The sequence below is a fragment of the Malus sylvestris genome, chromosome 12 (genome assembly GCF_916048215.2).
Source record: "Malus sylvestris chromosome 12, drMalSylv7.2, whole genome shotgun sequence".
Classification (NCBI taxonomy): domain Eukaryota; kingdom Viridiplantae; phylum Streptophyta; class Magnoliopsida; order Rosales; family Rosaceae; genus Malus; species Malus sylvestris.
This window is the reverse complement of record NC_062271.1, coordinates 31641271-31663859: the sequence shown is the minus strand read 5'-3', so window position 1 is coordinate 31663859 and position 22589 is coordinate 31641271. Positions and strand designations below refer to the sequence as shown.

The 22589-nt window shown below is 35.9% G+C and overlaps 3 protein-coding genes across 3 annotated transcripts; all 3 read right to left on the bottom strand.

The window, feature by feature from the left end:
• Window positions 1-5522: 5522 nt before the first annotated feature.
• On the bottom strand, window positions 5523-7547 carry LOC126593720 (GDSL esterase/lipase LTL1-like). The gene is made up of 5 exons (XM_050259830.1): window positions 7195-7547; window positions 6961-7088; window positions 6558-6800; window positions 6186-6438; window positions 5523-5977 (listed from the first exon to the last, which is right to left on the bottom strand). The coding sequence occupies exons 1-5, from the start codon at window positions 7427-7429 to the stop codon at window positions 5745-5747; spliced, it is 1092 nt and encodes a 363-aa protein (XP_050115787.1). The 5' UTR covers window positions 7430-7547; the 3' UTR covers window positions 5523-5744.
• A 4645-nt stretch (window positions 7548-12192) lies between these two features.
• LOC126593721 (GDSL esterase/lipase At5g33370-like) lies at window positions 12193-15229 on the bottom strand. The gene is made up of 5 exons (XM_050259831.1): window positions 14900-15229; window positions 14578-14705; window positions 14148-14390; window positions 12792-13044; window positions 12193-12609 (listed from the first exon to the last, which is right to left on the bottom strand). Exons 1-5 carry the CDS (start codon window positions 15129-15131, stop codon window positions 12377-12379), a joined length of 1089 nt encoding a protein of 362 aa, XP_050115788.1. The 5' UTR covers window positions 15132-15229; the 3' UTR covers window positions 12193-12376.
• A 6144-nt stretch (window positions 15230-21373) lies between these two features.
• Window positions 21374-22589, bottom strand: LOC126593722 (dehydration-responsive element-binding protein 2D-like). Its single transcript, XM_050259832.1, has one exon. It carries the CDS (start codon window positions 22262-22264, stop codon window positions 21572-21574), a length of 693 nt encoding a protein of 230 aa, XP_050115789.1. The 5' UTR covers window positions 22265-22589; the 3' UTR covers window positions 21374-21571.

Here is a 22589-nt window from a genome sequence, read left to right as displayed (position 1 = left end):
GGTGAGGAAAACATGGAAAAGTAAGAAAACATGGAGCAGAAAACATGGAAAAGTAAAGGTGATGAAAACATGGAAAAGTAAAGGTCACCATACACCCATGCTTTCTTCCAATACCTTGCTTTTTGGACACGCTGGTAGAGAACATTTCTGGTACCATCAGTTGGCAGACCTTGTGCTTCTAGTTCTTCCTTCAATTCAGATACTACCATCTAAGTAGCAGCTTTGGGCTTTAAAACATTCGTGTCAGGGCCCCTTATAATTTTCCTTAACCTTATCTCAACTCTAATATAATCCGACTCAGAGGCGCCATCCCCTAAAGCTGCAACTCCTTCATTCCGTCGTTCTCAAAAGCTTTCTGTGGTGTATCTTCCACTCCTCAAGACATCTTTTGCTTGAATGAGGTTTCAATAGGGTTCACGTGGTGTTTTCCCTCTTCAAGGCACCCATCGCTTGCGCTCACCAGTAAGCCCACCAGGGCCGGCGCAAGCCCAGTGCTGGCCGGACGATCGTTTGAGGCTCAAAATAATTGGAGGCACTAAAATTATTAGAGTAGTATATTTATATATGTTTTCATAAGAGTATAAATTTCCAAATTTTGGTTCAATGACAAAGAAATTTAACTAAAATTTGTGGTTTTGTTGTTTTAAATTAATGAGGAGGTCTTAAATTCAAAACACCACATGTGTGCTTATTTACTTTTCAATTTTTACAAATTTCTTTTCATAAGAGTATAAATATATAAATTTCGACTAAATGATCAAGAAGTTTAATTAGAATCATTGGTTTTTGTTGTTTAAAATTAACGAGAGGTCCTTAGTTTGAAATGCTAGGTACATGTTTATTCTTTTCAATTTTTACGAATTTTTGTTTGGTTGTTAATTTATTTTTTATTAGTAGCTAGTAATTATGTGGGTTGTTATTTTTAAACATTTGTTTCAATTCAAGTCTAATATTCAATGAAGAGTAATGCATTACCAAATTTTTAGACCAAATTTGCAAATTATATAACGTATCATCAAAAAGTTTAATTTAGTACTCATTTATTACTTATACATATTAATTAAACACTAGAAAACATCATTATTTTTTTAGTCCCATATTGACAAGGTTAGTAAATAAGAAAAAACACCTCACGATTTATATAAAAACACTTTAAAAGTTCAAATGAAAAACAAAACTCATATCTATCTACTTGTAAACCCGGAGTTTTTTTGTTTCCTTCTCACGATACAAAATAAATTAGTTTTTCTGTGTTTCTAAATTATCAAGTTTGAAGTGCTTTTATAAGTATAATTTTATCGAAATCTTACGTGTGAAAACAAATATTTTTCTTATATAAAGTGAGAGCACATTTTTTTACGTTGTCCCGGACCTCAAAAATCTCTAGACTTGCCTGAAGCCCACCCTCTGCAATGTACCTGATTCATGGACAAATACTACAACAATTAAAACCACCTGATGTGTTTGTTAACTTGATATACATGCACCAAGAATTTAAGCTTTGGGAGTCCGGTATAAGTCAAGCTTGGTTCTGTTATACAAAAAAGGGACCATATTCATCTATATTATTGATCTGTGTTAACTTCTAAAGTGCAAATTCAAATAAACACTTGCGCATAATAACCGTTGTAACTATTGCCACATATGGAGCCACCTACCTGGCCATGCAATCTATCTCATGTCCAAGTTCAGCTTGGGTGTGGGCATATACTAGTAATAGTTAAGCAATGACTTAAATTTGTACAACAAATTTAGAAAAACACACACATTTGTAATATATATATATATATATATATATATATATATATATATATATATATATATATATATATATATATATATATATATATATATTCGTTCAGGTCAGATGGTGGAGTCCAAGGCCATTATGGTACTGAGGTTCATGGGGCTCATATAGTCAGTTGAGCCCGTCGTGATCATCTCTACATAAATTCTATTAGCCTCTTTCAGATCGAGGGAAGGCATCCCAAAACGCATGCAGGTTTCTATTTGGGCACAAATTGGACAGAAATGTGCGGAGACCTTGTCCATTGTAGGGTCCTTGCCCACAACATGCTACCTTCGATGTGGTAAACCCTACAGTGAATGCACAACCACGCGTTAGAAAATGAGTGAACAACGTGTTTAATGTGTTTCAAATTTGGGATTTTGTAAGAATAAATATATGCATGTGTTATAACATGAGTGAATCGATAACAATTTCCAATGTAATTTGTTTTAAGCACTCATTTGAGCCTCCTTTTGCTAGAAGTGCTTTATAGAAACATGTTGACATTTTTGTTAAAATCCTAGTGTTGCTTGAAAAAGAACTTGAAAGTGTTTCTTTAAGAAGTCAACATAAGCACTTTCAATTTTTGCAATCGGAAGGATTTTTTGGTTATCAAAAAATACTTCTAGTCATTTCAAAAGTAATCAAAATATCATCTTTTAAAGACAAAAATCAATTAAATTCATGAATTAGTACCATGGGGGTTGCTGATGAAATCTGCATGCATTTGCCTTGTGTTGGTCAAGATCGACCAATAGAAAATGAGCACGTTTATTTCTGACTTAATTAATTTTATTAAGTAATAATCTAATCACCAACTTACTAAAGAGGTTGTAGCCATTGATACGCTTAATTATGTGATTTGGTCAGGATCGATATATATTGCAGTGTAAACTGTAAAGGGTTGGGTTGGTTGGAAGTAATGTATGGACAGCTGAGAATTCATTTAAAGCAAACTATATAGGGCATGCGCAGTACGTGCATGGAGTTAATTTTGTTAGCTAGGCTTTTATTTACCCTTAAGCATCTTTGTAGTGGTTGGTTTTAAGTGGGAGGTACGTCTGAGGGGAGGAAAGAAGTCTCTTTTCAAACCACTTGTCACGTAAAGAGGGTGGGATTCAGAGTGAACCCACTTAAAATAGTTTAGAGAGGCAACATCATCATCAATATCGAAGTCCGTCTTCCATGAAGGAGGTGCCTTGACTTCGAAGAAAATGAGAAGAGTACTCGGGCGATCAATATTGTGAGAAATTTTTAGTTGTGAATAGAACACGAATGGTACATCATGTGTTTTTATGAGAAATTTTATTTTTTAAGTTATTAACTTTTTAACACACATATCTTACCATTTATATAGCGACACATGATGTACCATCTCGTGTGATGGTCACACTGAAAAATCTCTCTAATATTGTTCTCTCCAGCTAGCTAGAAGAGAAATGTAGGCACAAACATTAGAAAACATACTCTAGTCTTTAGTTATCTTCTGCATCCAAATTTGGTGTGGCCTCTCTGTGGCCCCAGTGAGTGATTGACACATATTAAATTCATAACAAAAAATTTTAGAAAAGTGAAGATAATAATTATGAATTTAATATATGTTAATCACTTATTGGAGCCACAGAGAGATCACACCAAATTTGGGTGCAGAAGATTTGATCTCGTCTCTTCTTCATATCTTCAATATCTCTTAATTGAGGGTTCGTTTGAAACTACTTATTTATAAAGAAGTTATGCTTAGAAGAATTGAAGTGATTTTTTTAACCTAGAAGCATTTTAATTTTTTTTTTCTGCTAAATATGTTCAGAATCTATTTTACTAATTTAAAACAACTTTTATTTATTTTAAAAACAATTTCAAACAAATCCTAAAAGGCTAAAATAAAAAACACATTCACATACATCATTATTTTGTTGTAAAACTATTGAAAATTAATCAGGGAATTGTTAATTGGACGGATATTTGATTGTATTAGGTAGGATATAATAAAGGATTTGGATGCTCTCTTGATCCCTTCCGTGGAGATCCCAGAAATCAATGCCCAATGATCGTTCATCAAAAGATCGTACGATCACAATTAAATATTTTTACAAAACGAGACTGGTTTACTTTTAAAAATATAAAAATATTTAATTGTGATCGCACAATTTTTTATGAATGATCATTGTGCATTGATCCCTAAGATAAAGATATGAAAAGCTCGAAACGTGGCGCTAGCTCCAACAAGAAGTAGAGGATCCAAGAGATATGAAAAGCTCGAAACGTGGCGCTCCAACAAGAAGTATGTGACATGCATTAAATTGGTTGGTAATGGCAGCAGGGTAATGGCAGCAGGGCAAGTGGTCCTAAAAAGCTAGCTAGAGCAACCAGAGCAAATTTCTCGGGAAACTGGAAAAGTCTTGCAGCTTGGAAGAGAAAATGTTTAACCTAGCTTAATTATTCAATGGCATAACTTTTGCGTAGTGAAGTTTGTTACAACAACATTCTTCGTAAAAAAAAAAAATATTATTAAAGAGATAGAGGGTTCGAAACTATTATAACAATTTAGAGAATTAAAGAATTCGAAATCGGGATGCATGAGTGGAAACTCAACATACTATTTACTAGGATATTAGACCACTTACAGAAAAGGAGAAGGGAATGCTTCTTATTTTTCATAATTTAGATTACGCTAATTAGAATGTCACTCGAGTATAACGAAAAAAAGTATTCTCCATCGACTCTTAAATTACACACACAAAAACGAACTTTTAAGTGGTATTCTAGAAAGAGAGTAGACAAATCACACCCATGTAACACGAAGAACTGGTCGCGCCCAAAGGTTATGTTCAATAGCTACAATAAACCAACTGCGCGTTTACTAAACCGTAATCAAATTTAGGGGAATTGAATTGAGGAAAAATTGGATTGAGAAAGAATTGAAATGAGGTGGAATCAGAATCAGATTCTTGTTGAAGTTGTTTACTAAAACTATCTGGAATTCGAATAAGGATGATGTTAAATCCATATAAGTTATTTACTAATTCACTTCAATCCGAATGAAAACTAGTTTGCTTTTACATAAATAAATTATTTTCATACTTTTTCTTTATCATTCCAAATTCTTTTTTTCTTTTTTTCTCTCCATCTTCTTCCAGAACTCTCTCTTCTTTCTCATCTCCAAATATTTTATTTCTTTTCCTTTCTCCATCTTCTTCCCCGTCATCTATTTTTTTCTTTTCCTTTCTTCGTCTTCTTCCCCGTCATCCTTGCTCCCTGATACTCTTCTTACCATCCCCCAATTCTTTTAGCTTCCTCATCTTTTTTCTTTTCTTTTCTCCATCTTCTTCCCTGTCGACAGACCCATTCTTCACCAACTACATCTTTAAAACCCATCCTGACAAAATCATCCTGAACCAGTGAGCTTGAGCCCCGTCATTGCGGGTGGACGGGATTGAGTTGGAGTCGGCACTCTGCTGAAAGGCATAAGGACAGGGGTAGTTTGGGTAGAAAAGTCGAATTCCTGATGAAGGCTTCTCCCCGGAATCCAAATACCACCTCTATGGAGGGGATCCAATTCCGGGAGATTCAGGAGTTCAATTCCTGATTTTGTGTGAACGGTTGAATGCCTCGAAAAAAGTGCAAATCCGTTTCTTCGTATTCCATTCCGGTTACGTAAACACGGCACAAGATCAGCAAATTTTGATCAAGCTAAACCCAATGAACAAAAAGACTGAATGGAAATTAGAGATGATTGCACATAACTTGGAAAGTTTGACATTGTCAACTTGGGAAAAATCTTTCCCATCAACCATTACAAGAACAAAGCAATTGGGAAGCTCCAATCAGTTTTTAATCACTAGACATCCCAGCACACACATAAACATCAATGGCAGCTAGTACTCACATTTAACACATATCATGATCTAGTACATATAAATATAGTTTCAAATGGAAAGACAGGTAAACATATGTCTTAGGCCCTGGAATCCAAAGCCAAGATGGTGCTGAGGTTCATGGGGTACATGTACTTTTCATCCCCTGTCAAAATATTCTGAACGATCAGTTTGTTCGCCTTTTCAGTTGGATGAAATGCATCCCAGAAAGCGTATTGGTTGCGGTTGGGGCACAAATTTGAGGCCACCGTGCACAGCCCCAAGCCATTGTAAGGTCCTTGTCCACAGCATGCAATCTTTGACGTAGAAAATCCTACACAATAAAAATTAAAACAAATAATGTTATGTCACCAACACTACAAAAGGGCATGGTAAGCGACAAAATGCTTGGTGGGGTTGAAAATAAGCGGAGATCCGGAGATTCACGAATACATTAATCTTTTAAACCTACGCTTAATCCATGATCATAATATTACACCGTGGTCATAAGATTGATATATGTGTATGTATAATTTATTTACCATAAGCTTGAGGGTTGCTGACGAAGTCATTGCGCGTCTGCTGAGTGTTTGCAGCAATGAAGACATCGGAACCGAGTTGGCTGTTGAGTGATCTCAGCAACTGAACGAGTTGGGGGTTGTACAGAGACGCCGCTCGTTGCAGCTCCGCCGAGCATTCTCCGTTCCTGCTTCTCATGGCCAATTCGGCCGGCACACAGCCTAGTGGTCCTGTCCCCGTCACCAAAACCCTTCGTACTCCAAGATCATACATTTTCTGTAAAGTTATGACACAAAGGATGATCAAACAACACTTAATAATAAGTCATTAACATGTGACATTGTCGCTTAGCTACCAAGTCATTATCAAACTCAGCCTAAGCGAGAATTGGTTACCAAGAGAAGTTTTCGGAGCTCAGAAATGAGGTATTTGACATAGTCTGGCAGAGCAAACTGGCGAGATCTTGCGGAGAAAGGCACCAGGTAGTAGTTGTTGACAAAATCGTTGCCGCCGACGGTGAGGAGGACGAGTGCTTGATTTACGAGCTGTTTGGTACGTTGAGGTCCGATTAGGGAAGACAGCCTTTGCTGGTATTGTTGGAAGTAGTCGAATTGCCTTGTCATTCTGATTATATTTATCTGAAAATATCACATATAATCCATTACTAGTTAAAAAATAAATAAATTGTTGGTTGACAACTTTACGAAGATAATTAATTAACTAGCATGTAGCAATTTGTGCCTGGGAACTAGAGAGCTAATCTTGCATTATCCTTTATTTGGTTTGAAAACAACTTACAAACTGAATCCCAGTGTCATTGAGAATTCCAATGCCAGCAGAGGCAAAGTTTGCACCAACTAGTAGTTTTTGCCCTGTGAGCTCTGGACTCAAGTATGGCAATGTAGGTTCTGCGCCAAGTTGCTGGCCTATATATACACACACGCACATATTAGGTCAATTCAGTAAATGCGATTGAGGAGAAAAAAAACCCGAAAAATCGGAAAGAAAAAGAGAATGGAAGAAAACCCTAACTGATGAAGTCAGGAATGTTCATGCCATTGGAGAAACGGCCGGTGGGTCGGCCGGTGGGATAGTCAATGCCGTAAGGAGGAGAGTCGGCACGAGCGGTGGTGGCTAAGTAGTTGTTGTTGCCATTGTCGACCAGTGAGTCTCCAAAGACAAAAAAGGCACGAGCCTCAGCCTCATAACTCAACATTCCCAATGCCATGATCATGAGCACACCAAAAATGGCCAATGAGCTAGCCATGGATTTGGCTTTTGACTTTTGAAAGTAACCCAACAAAGAAAATAGAAAGGAGTTTGACCAAGATCTTTTTTTATGATTGTACAATGATCGCAATGAGTATATGTGGAAATTTGAATCGATGAGAGGGGGGTTATATAGGCAGGGGTGTTGGCCGATTGAAGTAAAAACTTAGGCCCACTTGTGCAAAAGCAAAGCTATAATTGTAGTTTGTGTTTATGGCAATGCCTTGTATGGTTGGCAATGCAAAAGCAAAAGCTGGTTTGAAATTTCAGCTTCTTGTAAGTGATCAATTGAAGTGGTTATTGGACCAATATTTTAGCTTTTAAACTTACTGCCAAGTCAGAACTCAGAAATGAGAAAAATTTAATGTAATTGTCAGTTGGGTCAGGCTCATTAGACCATGTCCTTGAATTGGGAAGAGACTTGACCACACTTAATAAATCACTATAAGGATATTAAAAACAAATACCGCATTGGTGTATATTACCATGCGTTATTTATTTAGAATATTATTTACGTAAGTCATTCTCCTACAACTTAACGTATATGCACTTTTATGTCTATAACTTGACATGCTGTAAACAAGATAATGCCCCGTGACAGTACATTTTGTAGACAAGCAAGAGCACGCTACATGCATATGTGCTGTTCAAGTTTGTTCTCTTGCTCAACTTCAACCCTTTTACAGTTTTTACTTTTCGTGCTAAAGATCTAGTGTTGGAAGGGATCAAATTAACCTGCTGCAGATAAATATTATTCTTATTTGCGAACATCAGTAGTCACCACCTAATTGTTACAAATTGTGAGAAAGAATCACATTAATGTGACAGCCAATTTCACATGCTAGCAATTGGGACAGGTTGTTGATAATTTGTGATGAAATTTCCATGCTCGTGAAATACATTCCTTCTTCAAACTTTGCCCGTGACAGTTACCAACTTCACTATAATGATAATTCAAATTTGGTTTGTTTCCCACAGACGGCGCCAAATGTTGATGCACAAAATCAGTGAGGACTTCGGTACAACAGAAAATGTTAAGTTTGTGACCTTCGCTAGATTACTCCGGTCACTAGTGTGAATAAGTATGTAAATGGATAGGGACAGGGAAGCAAACACAAGATGTACGTGGTTCACCCAGATTGGCCACGTCCACGGAGTAGAGGAGTTATCATTAATTGTGAAGGGTTTACACAAGTACATAGGTTCAAGCTCTCCTTTAGTGAGTACTAATGAATGATTTAGTACAAATGACATTAGGAAATATTGTGAGAGAATGATCTCTATTTATAGAAGAGAGTTTCTAGTTTCATTATGACATTGACACGTGTCGTGTTGTGATTGGCTTTTGATGTTGACACGTGTCGCGCTACGATTGACTTCTGATGTCGACACGTGTCGCGCTGTAATTAGCCTCATGGTTGGAGGAAAACTCTTATGGGTCTTTGACAGTATAACGTTGACCGGTGCTCAGTAGTTTCGGGATTGATCAAGTATGGTACAAACAATTATGGTTGTGACCACCCCTGGTTAAAATTTAATTAGAAGCCTTAGAATATAGAAGCACCTATGAATGTAGCTTATAGATTTAACTTTTCCACTCCCAGCAGTAGTTTTGCTAACCTAGAAAAACTTGCCACCAGGCATGTGATCAAAACTAATTATTATCATAAAACTTGGTAATTATTTAGTCAACATGGTTAGTGGAGATTTGATTGCAAACAATCTAATTTCACAGCTTTAAAATCTTCTGCTAATCATTCTCAATGTTCATTGCATTAAGGTCCCGAAAAAGTTGCTTAAAATAACTATTGAATGATTGGAATCTGATTGCAAATTCAAATCAAAGGTATAGCCATTCAACCCTACATGCTTAAACATAGTTTGTCTTAAAAAAAAAAAAGTTTCACCATAAAATCAATTGGCAATATGGTGACTGACAGTAGTCCAACTCTTTATTAGAACATGCAAGGTTTGACAAATTTTCGACATGGAATCTTTATTCACATACTTACATATCCCCTTACTAGAATCTTTATTCACATACTTAGATACCTCTTCATATGTGACAAGTGTTCAAAGTCTAACATGTGGGCACATGGAGCATGTCTGGTTGATGAGAAGGCAAAGAACTTGCATAAAGCAATTCCCGGTTCTCTCATTTTTTTTCTCTCCATGGAAAGTTATGTGTTCTCAATATAAGTAAATTGATTTCGCTAATAAGATACTTTATAACATTAGTGCATTGTAACGTAGTAGTGCATTTGGGGCCCATAAACTTACTTCTCAAAATAATTGGACCAGTCTAGAGTAACGTGAAGTAATATAATATATATATGAATTAAGGGAGCCTTTATAATACCAACTACTACACAACAGTATCTTTCCGACGAATTGACTTTTGCTGTAGGGACGTTTCAACTAACAAAAACAAAAGCCTTAGCTTTATCCCGACGGTTTGTCAAGTTTTATTCAACTCTTTTTCTTTCAACCTACTTGTGAGGCTCTTTAATCTTCAGCAATGCAGAGCACTTGAAACTCATGCCCTTGATTGACACCCTAGCAGCTGTGTCAAGCTAGCTTCAAATGAAAATAGCTGCACAATTAAGAACAAAATTAAGTGAAATTCATTGAGACAGGCATGCAACTGCAAAATGCCTCCTTGTTGTACTAAAATTTTTCGAACATTTCGGGGTTCAACTCTAATGTTGTAGATTTGTAAGCAAAATATATTGAACGGTTGAACCTAATTACGCTTTAATTTTCTTTTGTTACAAGCATCAAGCGATACTGAGGAAGGAGAAACTAACACACAACATTGATCGGTGTATAGGTAAATGTTTTCTTAACACTAGTTTGGACATATATATTATAAGGAAAATTAATGAAAAATACTTGAAAACTTTGAGTCTTAACAATAAAGACAAAATAAAGGGTAAAGTGAACAATACCGGGAGCTTTTCGTTAAAGTTCCTATTATTATATGGTGTACAACACATTTGGAGGCCAAGTTAATGGAGTTGGAGAGAGTTGTCATCATACCGATATCTGTCCTTGCTGGGGCAATACAAAATTTATTTCAAAAGTGTTCATACAAACTGTATATACGGCACCTCCATATGGCTGTCGAGTTGTCCCCTAATCAGTCTGGGTTAATTTCGTTGTTTGTATTTGCTTTCAACTTTCACATTTCTGCACTATTTGAGCTCCAACTCCAAACCTCCAATTTGCCACAGACAGCTGTATCAACCCTAAATTTTCCTTTGAATACTTAAATTATGGTCCATTATTTACTACATTATTCTCATTAGGGTTTTCAATACCTAGTTTATTGGTAGCTGCTTGCCAATTGCAGTAGTGCATCAAATATAATTACAATTCTAGCCTACATTTTTCTATATACACTCAGTTGACCAGAATGCTATGCACATTTGTGTCGCTTTGGTAGTTGATTTTTCTATCTGAGGTTACATTTAGACTCTTAATTAGGGGGTATTTATAGTATCTAGAATGTTATCACGTGGTATTACTATGATACTAAAGTTATTGTAAGATCCCACACCATCCAGGGATGAGGATCCTGTAAGCTTCATATGTATATTCTCATATCTACCTAGCACGAGGCTTTTTGGGAGCTCACTGACTTCGGGTTCCGTCAGAACTCCGAAGTTAAGCGAGTTCGCGCGAGAGCAATCCCATGATGGGTGACCCACTGCGAAGTTCTTGTGTGAGTTCCCAGAAACAAAACCATGACGACATGGTTTGGGCCCAAAGCGGACAATATCTTGCTATGGCGGAGTCGAACCCGGAATGTGGTGGGAGCCCAGGCCGGGATGTGACAATTTGGTATCAGAGCCAATCCTTGGGCGGAAATGTACCGACGAGGACGTTGGGCCCTTAAGGGGGTGGATTGTAAGATCCCACACCGCCTAGGGGTGAGGATCCTGTAAGCCTTATATATATATTCCCATGTCTACCTAGCACCAGGCTTTTTGGGAGCTCACTGGCTTCGGGTTCTGTCGGAACTCTGAAATTAAGTGAGTTTATGCGAGAGCAATCCCATGATGGGTGACTCACTGGGAAGTTCTCGTGTGAGTTCATAGAAACAAAAACCGTGAGGGCATGGTTGTGGCTCATAGCAAACAATATCATGCTACAACAGAGTCTAGCCAGGAATGTGGTGGGGGTCCGGGCCGGGATGTGACAGTTATTACATGCGTATTTGTACTTTACATTTGTCGAAGTTTATAAGGGTTTGCACCCAAGAACAGGTTGTTTCTCATCTGATCTATTTTTCCATGTAAAAATGTAATTCTCTGCGACTGGCAAGATTGTTTCCTAAACGCCAAGTTAGAAATCTCAGCCAAAAAGCAGTTAGAAAAACTGAATAAAATTAAGCCTAAAGAACCGAAAGCCATGGAGTTCTGTAGGTGTGTTGAGCAGAAGATATTACACACAGCTATAATATCAAAATTTGGGCCGATTGGGAAGTCATATTATGCTTCACTTTAACATGTGAGCCCTTTATTTTTGGGCCTTAAATGTTTGAGACTGTTTTGGTCCTTAGACATACGTGTTTTCTGTTTGTCGACGAGGAACTGTACTCCCAAAGATTCAACAGGGAGGAGAGATTCGAACTTAGAATCTATTTCAAGGACTAATAGCCAGCTGGTCATCTTCGATGAGATGGGGTTGGTAGCAAAATATGATGTTTGAATGTAAGGTTTATGACAAGAGAGGGAGGGAACAAAACAAAGACAAAGCTAATTAAAATTGAAATTATTAAATAGGCAAACTAGTGAAATCAAAATAACAATATCACACTAACGTTTTCACGACACAAGGAAAATTATAACAAATGGGCAATACTAACGAAGACACATTGAGAAACTGAAGAAAGTCTTATGATAGAAAAACAAACACACCCCTTGTAGTTCTAGAACTAGTTCTAGGTCTTAGAGTCCAAGGCCAAAATAGTGCTGAGGTTCATTGGATTCATGTACTTGTTGGACCCAGTAAGGATTTGCTGCGCAATAATTCTGCTTGCCTTCTCAGAAGGATGGAATGCATCCCAAAACGCGTACAAATCTCTATTTGGGCACAAGTTGGAGGCAATTGTGCAGAGTCCGATCCCATTGTAGGGTCCTTGGCCACAGCAAGCTATCTTTGAAGTCACAAATCCTGCAAAGCAAAGACACCAGATAACATTAATTCGAGGGGCCGGAACCTGAAACCCTAAACACAGGCAAGAGAAAGACGTCGTGTGCTCTTAGCCAAATAAGTTACAAGCTCCTTGTAACTTGTTAGACGTAGTACATACCATAAGGTTATTAGATGTTATGTAGCTTATTAGACGTACATACCATAAGCTTGAGGATTGGAGATAAAATCCATGTGCATTTGAAATGCATTTGCAGCAACAAATACATCTGAGCCAATTTGGCCATTCAGGCTGTTGATCATATCGACTAGCTGTGGGTTAAATAAAGAAGCAGCTCGCTGCAGCTCCACCGCACATTCGCCTCTTCTGCTGCGCTGAGCCAACTCTGCTGGAGCACACCCTAGTGGCCCTGTGCCTGTCACCAAAACCTTACGAGCTCCTAATTCATACAGCCTCTGCATTTTAAAAATACAAAGTAAAATTAAATCATATATTGTAAAAAGCACGTAAAGCTTGAAACATGTTGACCTAGCTAGTTACATAGGAAGGAATTATTCATGATAACGTAGGGAAGAAAAAAAATTCAAAAGTATGTAGAGCTTTGGGTTATCGTTCAAAACCTCGAAACCTTTCCCACCACTTATTTGTTAATTTGCTTGATATGGTTTCGAATGAAATGCATGTGTTGACTTGGATTGATAGCAAGTAAACAATTTCTTTAAGCTAACGATGGTTTGTCTAATAAAAGTGAACAGTCTGATATATTATGAAATCTTTGTCCCCAGCAAAAGACTTGAATGCAGGCAGAGAGTCGTCCTAAGTGCTTTTGGCAAAAGACATTAATGAAAATGTCATATTGCTTGCTGTTCACACCAAGAAAGCATATATGTCTTCCAAAGTTCCCAATTACTCCCTGCTCCCCAGATCGTCGCATTACTCCTCTTATCTATATCCTAACTTTCTTGTGACCATTTCTCTATGTATGAATATCTACATATACAAAGGGAGAATGCAATAATGATGAAGCTTTTATAATACCCTAATTACTATTCTCCTAATAAGATTTCAAAAAGTAAGGAAAAAAAAAGTAAAAAAAAAAAACTCACATAATGAAACTGCAGGTGATTATGTTAATTATTTTTAATAAGTGAAAAAAACAATGTGTTAGAACATTAAAAAAAAAAAAATTCAAATGCCACACGCGTAGGCATGTGGTAAGAGGCAGGTATGCATATATGGGAGTTATGTTTTGTTTGTCACCTAATGAACAAAGATTTATAGTCGCTCATCACCTTTAATTTAATATCAATTAAAACATTAAAATCACATACATTGTCATTCACCCTGATATAAAATTCAATAGTGAATGACCATGTATTTTATAATTACTTGGTAGCAAGAGAACATTTCTTTATGCATATCATGTTACTTAAATAATGAAAAGGGTAAGAATGCTGAAGTAATAATAGTGACATAGTGCAACCATTAGCAGTAACAAAAATAATGACGGAGTTATTACTAACACTTCATAAAAGTCATCAGGCACATATATAGTTACCGCTAGAACTTTGCGATACTCGGAGATGAGGTAGACGACATAGTCCGGGAGAGAGAATTGTCGAGATCTAGCAGAGAAGGGCACCAAGTAGTAGTTGTTGACAAAATCATTGCCTCCAAGGGTAATCAGAACAAGTGCTTCGTTGACAAGTCGCTGAGCCTGCTCAGGTCCAACTAAAGCATTCACTCTAGTCTGGTATTGCTGAAAGTACTTCAGTTGTTTGTAGATTCGGATTATGTTGAGCTGCAAAAATATAGCATTTTTGGACATTGCTAAGATTGGAAAGTCTGCTTGTTAATTAATTGTTTATGGTAATTTGAAAAGCGAAACCGCAAGATATATATAGGATGTAATATGTATACTTTAATTGGTACATTACTAAAAGAGTGGATGCCAAAGTGAATTAATAATAAGGTTAAGGAGGACTTACAAACTGGATTCCAGTGTCATTGAGAATTCCAATCCCAGCAGAAGCAAAGTTGGCACCAACGAGTAGTTTTTGTCCAGTGAGATGTGGGCTCAAGTAGGGCAACGTGGGTTCTGAGCCAATTTGCTCGCCTAAACATGCATATCATGCAAAAAATATGTTACAATAAACATATAATCACTAGCTATAATAATATAACATGTACCGAAAGAGATTATAATACAATATGTACGTAGGAACCCTACTGATAAGATATATACTAAGCTATAATAATATATCATGTACCGAAAGAGATTATAATACAAAATGTAGGTAGGAACCCTACTGATAAGATCTGGTATGTTAAGGCCATTCGAAAAACGACCGGTGGGTCGGTGAGTAGGATAATCTATGCCATAAGGGTAGTTGTCAGCCCTGGCAGTGGTGGCCAAGTAGTCATTGTTGCCGCTGTCCACCAGTGAATCTCCGAACACAAAGAAAGCTCGTGCCTCGGCTTGACGGCCAGCACAAGCAGCAAGCAGACCTAGAACAACCCAAGAAACAAAAATGGTATGCATGGTGAAATGGGTCTCAGAAATCTCACACACCTGCAGCTAACTCAAATGTGTACTTGTTGTGTACACTCTTAACTCTAATTTATTCTACTGGGAAGTGAATGAGCTTATTGCTTTATATATTGCTCCTGCTTCAATTGTTTGGTACCATATTAATGGCGTGCTCTACCTCCAGTGGATTAGAATCCAGGAGTACCATCAAACATGCAAATCTCTAGTATTTCCAGTAGGTTAAATTAAGAGATACTTTAGATGCGGTCCCTAACTACCAATGTTCTTTGACTAAAACCTTTGTGATTTTTAGTTTTTTATCGAATAATGAAATTTGTAGTTATTTATATAATGAGATTTTAAATAAAACTCATAATTTGTGGGATTAAAAATATTAAAGATGAAACTCTCCAATATACATGTGTGTGTGTGGGTACGTTCATCAAAACTAACCAAAAAATTATAGTACCAAAACATGGCTACATTCTTCAAAAACACAAAAAAAAAATTGATATTAGGCTTAATAAAATTATTAAATTTCTTCTATTAAAGTTGACATGAATACATTCTCAAATTAACGAAATAGAATGTACCTATATATGTTAAAAAATGGATTAGAGAAAAGATTGAATGAATTTTATATAAAAAAAAATGGGTACATTTTATATTAAAAAAGGGTACATTTTTCATATAACAAATTAGTATATTTAAGAATGGGTACATATAAGATTAAAAAATTGAAATTTTAATTTAATGAGTACAAACTTATTATAATTTTGTTTTTTATATTTTGGAAATATTTGAATTGAAAATTAATTAGGAGTTTAAGAAGGGTATGAGTACTAAAACTCTAAATCAATAACTAATTTTTATTATAAAAATTATGTAACTTACATATGTAATTCATTAATATATTAAAACTCTAAATCAATAACTAATTTTTATTATAAAAATTATGTAATTTACATATGTAATTCATTAATATATTAATGCTAGAAACTTTGATCAAAATTTAAAAACTGATAAGGTCTTAGTCAATGAATATTAAAACCTAAAGATCAAATACTAATTTTTCCTTAAATTAAATATTAGAGAATTATTTGAGCAGCCACTAGCATGTTGTAGTTATTCACTATTTACGACCTATAGTTGTGCTACGTTCAAAACTTACTTTGCATGGGTTTCGTTGTTGGGTTGGCTATTTTGAATAGGTGAGGTGACAATTTTAGCATGCAAATTACTGCACTTTTTACACAATAAATGAGAATTTAGACAATTTCACCTTTGAGTCAATCCCTGCTTTGCTAGTTTTCCACCTACTTGTTACAGCTTCAATAAATTATATTTTTCAAGAATTGTGACGGTGGACATTCTCCTATGTTATAAATTAAAATTCTGCAGCATATATAATGAGCATATCATTTTTCATTCAGCAATAATTGTAGTATGCCTTCAGCACTCAGTCATCCCGCAGGCTTTTTTAATTTTTTATTTTTTTTTGGAAAAACCTCGACAGTACGAGAGTAATTTTATTAATATTGAAAAAAAAAGTTACACATAGTCAGGGGAGACATAAACTTTACACCTCATAAAACATAGATAATAAAAACAATACACGAAAAAGAAGATGCGACATAAACCTTACCCTTATAGAAACAAAAACAAGAAAGATACAAAGAAAAGAGGGAGGACATGAAACCTAATCTCTCTAAAACCAAACCTAAAGGTCTAAACCTGCAAAACAAGTTGAGCAACACCATAAAGTTAGGAAAAAAAATAAGAACGTGAGATAAACTTGGATGCCAATATGCACATTAATTTGAGAAGTGGTAGTTAGGCAAGCCAACATAGTCTCAAAACAGTGTATCACGAGCCGCTGGCGGAGGATAATCATGCTAAGTTAAAGTTGGAGAAGACAAGCCCATGTAGCAAAATTGTCCGCAATAAAATTTCTTTTCCGATATATGTGAGATGTGTAAAAAATTATTTTCCGAATCCAATCCAAACAAATAGACCATTGCGTATATCTCTTTGGATCTCTTATTACATAAGAGAATTTGTATCATAGGTTAATTGAAAAGCATAACTTGGGTGCAATCAGTGATGTATTCTTTTTTTTCTCTGTCGTTGCATGACTAGATATATTATAATCTTTCTCCTCACTTAACTTAGGCGGTGATAAAACAAATAAAAATGGGATACACAAGAAGTTGTCATAAGCCAAATGAAAAGCCTGATCTCTCTCTTTCTCTCTCTCCCATCAAGTAACTAGATACACCATGCTCTTTCTATCTTTCCATTCAAGTGAAACAGTGATCAAACAATTAAAAATGGGATACTCAACAAGTTGATTGGTAGAATTAATCCCCCAATCAAAGAGGAACTGAAATACACAATAATGTCAGAATTTTATTTTCCTCTTAATGATTCTGCAGTTTTGCTTTTATTGGTTTAAAGGCTGGACTCTTATAAGGTCAATTATCATAGACATTTGACTTCCCTAGATCATAGTCTGCAAAATGCTAATCAATATGTTGATAACATAGAACTTAAGATGTCCATCACTCTCTAAATCTATTTATTTATCTAATTATATCTTGGCAGGTTTATAGATTGCTAAATTAATACATAATTAGTTTTAGCAGACAAAATGGGTCAGCCCCATCTCATCCCAACTATGATTCATTTACTGGTTATAAGAGAGGACAGAAAAAAGCAACAGATAAATAAGCCATGTGACCTAAATAAATAAGGTGGGGTTTAATCTATCTACCTCCAAGAGGCACTTCATATGTCACCTTAATGTACATTAAACTATTTGTGGAATTGTAGGTATATTATGCCCTTTTAGACCATCTCTCAGAAGTATACTAACAACGCACCATTTGCAATGAGATTTGTGTAATAAGATTGCCAAACATTAATGGAAGTATGTTCCTTTACAAAGAAAATGATATAGGATTGTCACATTTGATTAAGATTTGTGAAAGAGTCATTTGTTTTATCGTCAACAAGATTAAGACCGTCCTAGATTGCTTTCAGAAGTCAAGTATGAAGATTGATGATGATGGAGTATAAACTAATGTTGTTTACATGTTTGTCGTTTAAGTGTCACTCAAGTAACAACGGCAGCAAAAGCATGCAGCAACCCCATTTAATTTGTTTTTTAAGTGCAAATTGCAAAAGCACTTATCTGTCATCAGCTTCTGCAGAATTCACACATAAGCCTTTGGTCCAGTACTGAAACCTTCTCTTATAAATGTGCTTATTGATTAATGAAAAAGCAGAATCAGATCATAGGCTAGAGCCCTAGTAGAGATTATATCTGCAGCCATGCAAACTTGAGTTCAATAAATTGGTGTGGTTAAAATTTTACAGCAACTTGTAACAAAAGTAAGTCTTCTAACTTTCTAAGTGAAAAATACAAATCATCTCCCACTGCATATTTGGGCTTCGCTAAGTTGATTATAGTAGAATGCTTCCTTCTTTGTATCCAAGTTCGAATCTCAATTATTGTAGTTAGATGAATATTTAGTGTAGAATATTGTTTTATATATGAAAAATTCAAATCACAATAAATTTCTGGTTACGACTGATAATCAAAAAGTTTTGGAAGTCATAACAGATTTTTTTAGCTGAGTAAATGAAAACAAATTCATGAACAGTTTGGTAAGCTTCTATGTGATACTATATATATATATAAAGATTTTTATTACAATATTGTCCCCAGCTTCATCTGCAACAAACCCTTCACGTGGCATGGCTTAATTAGAGACAAGCAGCCAACTGGCCAGGAAACAGACATCGATCTTCCATAGATTCCCAAAGTAGTATAACCATAAACCAATCTTTTCAGGCCCTTAAATTCCCAACAAGTACGTACAAAGGGGAGAGTATAAAATTCATAACTTTGTAAAATTAACTTTTGTTGATATCGATCTTTATACTGATGGCTAAACGTATGAATGTACAGTTATATGTTCTTAATTGGTTTTGTTTGACATATATATTTTCTTTTTCTGATATAAGCGATATTGGGGAGTGGTCAGGGATTTGAATTTTGAACACAAATTCTCCAGCATGAATATAAACACTTTTAGCCACTTGAGTTACGTTTTTTTTTGTCAAACGATAAATTTTGTTAGATTAGATGTTATATTAGTCATCAACAACGTTTGAACCCACGCCGTTATGCAAGGCTCAACACATTTCCACCACTGTAGTAAAGGACATATTTGCTAATGAGCAAATTCGCCCAATTTGTCAAAATTCAATTGCCTATCAAACAAAAGAAAGGTGGTGGGTTTTTGGCTTGCTTTTGAGTGGCAATGTAGGCTTGGTATTTGGTAATAATTAAGCGCCTCTCTATTGGGCGTTGTACCCACCAAATTCTTGGGTCCTCATCGAGAGATTTTTCAGTGTGACCAGTACACGGGATGATACATCACGTGTTACTAAACAAATGATGAGATATGTGTACTAAAAAGTTAATAACTTAAAATATAAAATTTCTCACAATTCCTATTAAAACACATGGTGTACCCACTTGTGTTCTCGTTACAACTAAAAATTTATTGTCCTCATCCCCTTTGCTCAACAAATTTTGTAAAAAATTTATGGCTGGATATTAGGGCTCGTCTAATAAAATTTTACTAAAACGATTTTTAAAGAAATTGTTTTGTAAAATAAAAACGGCAAACAAAATTTTTCATTTTTGAGTTGAGATTTAATGTGATTGATAGAATTCCATACTTATTTTCTTATATAAAAAAAACATTGAATACGTGAGATCCGGTAGAATGAAAACACTTTGGGAGACAAGCAATCTCCTCGACGGAATCAGAGTCATCTTACCATCCTGGAGTGTGACAAACCACCTCGATCAAGGAGGTTCGATATGAAGAGCTCTGTTTGTCTTCATTTACACACAAATTATTTTGGTCATTCCAATGCCCTAGGTGCTGTCATGGATTGAAAATCCATAGTCCCACACTCAATCATATTTTATACGAAATAATCAAGAAAATTGAGTTTTATAACAGATTGTCTAAGATAAAATGAATAAAACGATTTGCATTTTGTGTAACTATTTAGTATCTTTGGGCCTTATAGCTTAACTTCGATACATGACTTTTACGTACATGACTACAAGTATAAACGCTCTTAATTACTTAAGTTACAAATTATATACCTTTCTAGAGACATGAATTTAGTCACAAAATATGAAAAATTTAAATAAATTGTACCAAAGCACATAATATGGGCCTTAGCCGATAGGAACCCCATTGGTGAAACCCATAAAGCATTCATAGAATGTAGTTTTTGGGTTGCTTTTTAGTGTGCGTTGCACTCACCCTTCGGCCTAGAAGCCCTAGAAGTTGCAAAGTTATTGCAAAGTTACAAAATGCTAAAGAGATCATATACCAAAATGTATTTCCTCTCTAGTAAAAGCAGTCCTCACAAACGGATGCGGATTGATCTATATGCACCATCCGAGAGTCCCAAGAATCGCATGGGAGGACTTATGAGAACCACTCAATGGTGGTAGAAAAGAGAAGATCATCATGGTTGTCCATATATTGTACGACATAAGCTTTAAATAAAATAAAAATACTAATATTAGACGATGATGAGCATAGAGAATACCAATAATCAAGTTATGTCCCTAGCATTTTAATTAATAAAGGGATGGTGTATTACTTAACTATAATTTTTTTTAATAATATATTCATCATTATTTTTTAAAATTCACTATAAATTCATACACCTTTAAAAAAATATTTCGTAAAGTACTAGGAACTCATAATCATAACCTTCATCGCTACCATTAAATCCATAAAAATACGAAAGTTATTTCTAATATTTTTGTACGTGCTACGTTAAATAAGTATAATTTTTCAGTGCAAATGAGCACTTATCTTTATGATTTAAAATAAATTACCTTAAATCAGCCTCATATGCCTATGCCCTATCTAGACTCTTCCAAGTGCATAAACTAGACCCTCCCAAATGTACCATGTAAAACCATCCAATGTTAAAACCATGAATCCGCCCTCACAAATATAAATTTCAATAAGTGGGACATTATAAAAATCTTCAAAACATATTCTTAGCATTTTTAAAGACAAAATAAGATAAACTTCAGACTTCGTAAACAATATCGTATTTTCGTAAAATTGATCACAATGCATTTTTTTTTATATGTCATTTGTTATATCATTTGGTAAGAGTGGAGCTTTGGAGAAAAAGATAGTTATATGATTTGCGCCTTATTTTTTTGTTCCACTAACATAAAAAATAAAATAGATGAAAACATAAACCAACATATAACATTAAAAAAAAAAACAAAAACAAAAATTGGCTTCCTACAAAGCCATATGAAGCTTATACACAAAAAGTTATTACTAGTCTAGGACATATTTGACCCTTCACAAACTCTACTAGCTAATTGATTAGTTCCATGATGGAGGTTCCAAAGCATCCCAATTTATGAACTCATCTCCTCCCAACTCCATCATAACTCCCATGTCATTCATGTCTATGAAATCCTTTTCTCCACAAACTGCACCCCAATTGCTCAACACACAACCAGTGGTACTGTTAGTACTACTACCATTTTCCCACAAATAATCTCCAACACTCCAACCTCCAACCATCAATGAAGCCAAAGAAGCATCACCATCACCACCACCACCACCATCACCACCACCACCACCACCACCACCACCCCCACTACTGCCACTACTCGAACCCCTCACGGAGTCTCCATACTCAGAAGTAGGCTTAGTAACCGAAGAGGTCAAATTAGCAGATGACAACGATGAGGTCGACGGGTGCTGGTGGTGGTCTGGCAAGTTGAGCTTGGCGGAGGAGCCGTAGAGCTTTCTAGCTGCTTCATCATAAGCAAGTGCTGCCTCCGTGGAAGTGTTGAAAGTCCCGAGCCAAAGCCTAGCCCCGCGATTCGGCTCTCGAATCTCCGCCACCCATTTCCCCCACGTCCGCTGCCTCACTCCTCTAAAGCTGCATAAAGCATTCTCCGGCCCTCCCTTCCCCCTCATGCAACCTTTTCTCGACCGCCCCATGCTATCTCCACCTCCTCCTCCTCCGCCTCTCTTATTTACCACCTTTCTCTCTTCCTTCTCCATGTCCACCACCGGATTAAAAACCCTAATTAGGGTGTTGCTATCTCCTGTTTGATTGTTTTATATAGAACAAGCGCACAATATTTCTGTAAATTTTTTTGAGGAAGGCAACGTATTGAGGATATGGCACAGTGACCTAAGAATCGTTGAATAAGCACATCCAAATACGTGGGCAGTTGACATGTGTAAAACAACTGCTTGGCTGTTGCTGTAGCACACGATCCACGATGAACATCAGAGCATGTGTTCTAACCTCCAAACAACACCTGTCTAAATTGTTTCAACTACCCTAAGCTTGAAGATATGTGATTTCTGTTTTTTTCTTTTC

Coding starts and splice junctions, on each gene's coding strand:
- LOC126593720 (XM_050259830.1), bottom strand. CDS start 7,429: ATGGCTAGCTCATTGGCCATTTTTGGTGTGCTCATGATCATGGCATTG. Junction 6,439..6,557: donor AGCTCCGAAAACTTCTCTTG/GTAACCAATTCT, acceptor ATAACTTTACAG/AAAATGTATGATCTTGGAGT. Junction 5,978..6,185: donor CAGCAACCCTCAAGCTTATG/GTAAATAAATTA, acceptor TTTATTGTGTAG/GATTTTCTACGTCAAAGATT.
- LOC126593721 (XM_050259831.1), bottom strand. CDS start 15,131: ATGCATACCATTTTTGTTTCTTGGGTTGTTCTAGGTCTGCTTGCTGCT. Junction 13,045..14,147: donor AGTATCGCAAAGTTCTAGCG/GTAACTATATAT, acceptor TTTAAAATGCAG/AGGCTGTATGAATTAGGAGC. Junction 12,610..12,791: donor CTCCAATCCTCAAGCTTATG/GTATGTACGTCT, acceptor TTTGCTTTGCAG/GATTTGTGACTTCAAAGATA.
- LOC126593722 (XM_050259832.1), bottom strand. CDS start 22,264: ATGGAGAAGGAAGAGAGAAAGGTGGTAAATAAGAGAGGCGGAGGAGGA.